The sequence below is a fragment of the Elephantulus edwardii genome, unplaced genomic scaffold (genome assembly GCF_000299155.1).
Source record: "Elephantulus edwardii isolate Elephantulus edwardi_28Jun2011 unplaced genomic scaffold, EleEdw1.0 scaffold00087, whole genome shotgun sequence".
In the NCBI taxonomy this organism is placed as follows: Eukaryota; Metazoa; Chordata; class Mammalia; order Macroscelidea; family Macroscelididae; genus Elephantulus; species Elephantulus edwardii.
Window position 1 is genome coordinate 11,166,866 of NW_006399837.1, and position 3,556 is coordinate 11,170,421.

The 3,556-nt window shown below is 43.9% G+C and overlaps 1 protein-coding gene across 1 annotated transcript; it reads left to right on the plus strand.

Moving 5' to 3' along the window:
- The first annotated feature begins 780 nt into the window (after nucleotides 1–780).
- CCL20 (chemokine (C-C motif) ligand 20) lies at nucleotides 781–3,215 on the plus strand. The gene is made up of 4 exons (XM_006890300.1): nucleotides 781–856; nucleotides 1,385–1,499; nucleotides 2,282–2,356; nucleotides 3,194–3,215. Exons 1-4 carry the CDS (start codon nucleotides 781–783, stop codon nucleotides 3,213–3,215), a joined length of 288 nt encoding a protein of 95 aa, XP_006890362.1.
- The last annotated feature ends 341 nt before the right edge of the window (nucleotides 3,216–3,556 follow it).

The following is a 3,556-nucleotide window of genomic DNA, read 5'->3' on the forward strand; positions in this document are numbered from 1 at the left end:
GTATCCGATAATGTAGCTGTAGCAGCATAAAGAGTTAAAGGCTGGCAGGAGCCATCTGCTGGGCTGGGAGAGTGATTGGAGTGTGCCGCTTGAGAAGACTCTTGGCTTAGTTGACAGTGAATAAAGATGGAGCTGAGGCTTGAATTTTACCCAAGGGCTTGCTCTGTTGTACTGTAACTGGAGACACCAACAGAATGCGATTGTGTTACCTGCTCCGAAAGTCAGTGTAGATCTCCAGAGTTCTCTGACAACAAATGAGCATCGTCTGTGTGGGCAGGGGTATGCTTATGCTTATCAGCCCCCTGCCCCTTTTCCCATTCCCCCACTGACTCTGCAAAGGGCACGGCAACAGGAGTGCTGGAATGTTCCCAGGTGGGGCTGAACTTTCTAAGACTGCTAATCCTCCTCCTCAATTTTCAAAGATGACAGAGATGAAGACAAACCCAATTCCTCCCCTCCCGCTGCTCCTGCCCCAGGGGTTGAGTGGCCCTTCCTTCTTTACAAGCACTCAGACTGCACAGGATTGACCCCTTTCTTCTGGCCCCCCTCCAACCTTCACAGCTTCTTAGGGAAAGCCGGGAAGTTTTCCCAGTGTGTTTTTCTTTGTGACGACAGGAGCTAATCAATGGGGAAAACCCCAGGTGAGGACACACCTCTTCTGTACATTCCCAATATTTGCTATAAGTAGGGCCAGGGCCGTCATAGCTGGTGCAGGAATATCTCAGCACTCCGAACTCTGGCACCAGCACTACTGGGCAGACAGCGCTTTGAGCGAGCATGATGTGTGGGGTTAAGAATCTGCTCCTGATGGCTTTGACAACTCTGCTGCTGATTCTCTTCTGCAGCAGATCAGAAGGTAAGAGAGTTGCTCTTTCTGCACCAGAGCGAGAACTGCATCTATTTTTGTCAAAGCCTTGAGGTCCTCTGGGAGGACCCTATGGGATGGATGCAGTTAGAACGCCCTTGATAGAGAGTGATGGGAGTTGTCAGGTCCTTGCTGGCTCTGGGAGGAGGGAAAGGTTACTGCTGGTGGCCAGGCTGTCCTCTGTGCTGTTGACTTCAGCAGATTCTGGAGCTCAGAGCTGCCGAAACCTGTGAGCCTCTGGATTGGGAGTGGTAACCACGCTCCCACCATCATCACTTCCCAACCAAACAGCTTCCAGAGGGTCCAAAGCTCATCCAGCACAGGGCAGGCGTTGAGAGCCAACTTCAGCCTCTTTCACAGACCTCAGGGGACATTATTTGATTGATTAGAGTTTTACAACTTCCCGCACTTCTGTAACAACCATCACCCACTCACGCTGTCATGTAATTGATTCTGACTTCGCGGCAGAATCATGGAACTTGGTAAATCATGTGGACTCAATTCCTCTTCTTTTTTTAGCAGCAAGCAACTTTGACTGCTGCCTCCGATATACAGAAAAGATCGTCCCTCCCAGGTTTATCGTCGGCTTCACACAGCAGCTGGCTGACGAAGCCTGTGACATCAACGCTATCATGTAAGTTACTAACTGACTTTCACTAAAGGGTATAGAGGGGCACATGAGATTTCCATTTATCAGAAAAGTGGGTTTTTTAGAGTTTTGGTTTTTGTTTAGAACTAAGTAAAGCAGCAGTAACACTTGTTTGTATAATATAAAATGTTATTGTAAGTAGGTCTAGAATTAGACCAAAATAGGGCAAAACCAGTAATATAGTATATAGCAAGATCACTTTCTAAAGTGGGATTACAGGCTATTCACATGCTACTTTTTTTTTACTACTTTAAGAAAACATGAGACGTAAAAGAGTTTTGAAGCATGCTTTCAGAAATAAGAACTTTTTTCCTTAGGAAGCGAGTTGTTGGTAAAGTCTGTGACAAATCTGTAATAATAATCATCTGGAATAATGCAGATCTATGTATGAGATTGTATTTTGACTGGTGAATGTTACTGGTCTAAGACACAATTATTCCATGATTCAGGAGCAGCATAATGAAACACAATAATAAAATTAATTATCATAATTAGCTGGGATTATCACCCCTTCATTTTGTCACACTGTGACATTGCAGAAAAACTCAGGGACTTCACCTCTGATGCCACTCTGCAGTAGAGGATTTTTTCGTGGTTATTTTATCCTCCCCTTTCATTTTATTTCACCTCTTTTGCTGAAATGGTAAAAACAAAAGAAAAAAGTGTTGAGAAATTAGTCAGAATAAGATGGTTCCGTTACACATTCTGTGGAAGAAGCTCCCAAGCTTTTTAAGCACAAATCAAATTTTCCAACTTTCTTTTTCCAGCCTTCACACAAGAAAATATGCTATCTGTGCTGACCCTAAGGCCGCGTGGGTCAAAGACGCTGTGCGGAAACTAAGGTACGAACCCCTCCAAGCTTTCTCCCAAGCCTTTGTGGTGGGGCCAGGGGGGAGCACACGCAAAATTGAGGGTCTTAGGCTCCGCGGGCTCTTTAACAAGAGCCCTGTGGAATTTTTTTTTAAAGGGGAAATTGGCATTATTTTTATTATTTTTGACTCAGCCATTTTCCCCGTGATGTATTACATCCTCTAAGCATTATGCACATCAATGGGGCAGGCATGCTGTTAATTGCTTCACTACTAACCGAGAGGTTGGCAGTTCTAACCCCAGGCACTGAAAGAAAAAGGTGTTTCGGCAATCAGCTCCTGAAAGGGTCCACTGGGGTGCAGTTCTGCTCTGGAACAGGTGGTGTCGCTGTCAGTCAATGTAGATTCAACAGCAACCAGCTATTTTTGTTGTTGTTTTCATTTGTATGTGCACTTGAGTATCACTAACTGGTACCTTCTGTTTATATACTTAAAGAAACATTTGAATGCTTATAAAAAAACTGAAAAATAAACATTGGGGTTCTTAAATAGAAACAACAGAGAATGCTGGTTCTGAATGACACTGATGATATCAGAGAGGAAGATTTTATCAATGAGCAGAAGTCACTGAAGGCCAGTGTGTCTTCCACACCCAGCCCTGGAACTCAGGATGAGTGTGCACGTCCGGTTCGTGTCATTCATTAACTGGGTTTGCTGGGCCGAACTCTCACTCTCTGCACTTCACCAGGGTGCCCTATGGCCTGCTTGGCAGCCCAAGTCAAGGTTAAGGGCATGGAAGGCATCTTTAGTACCAAGGACAGCTAGTCACCTCATCTGTGTTTACTTTCTTCTTCCTCTTTTCTTTTACAGTCAGAGAATTAAGAAGATGTGAAAACTATGCTTCTTCAGATTGGAATTGGACACAGCCCAAGTATAAGACGAACCAGATTCAGGCCAACCTTTCCTCTTGCATGGCGTTGAGGTCCTGCACTGGACTTGTCCAATGAATGAACTTGATTCATATTGCATCATGGTCTAGTACCTTTAAGTTCGCTTTATTAAGCATCATTTTCTGTTCAACTCTATCTTATGTTATTTATCGATGTAGGTTTTCTGTGTTTATTTAACACTAAACTTTTTCTATAAGCTATGTTTGGTTTATTTAGCATAAGGCATAAGAGGAAGGACATTACACAAACTTTCTAGCTATTAGATTAGTTTTGTTAAGCATCA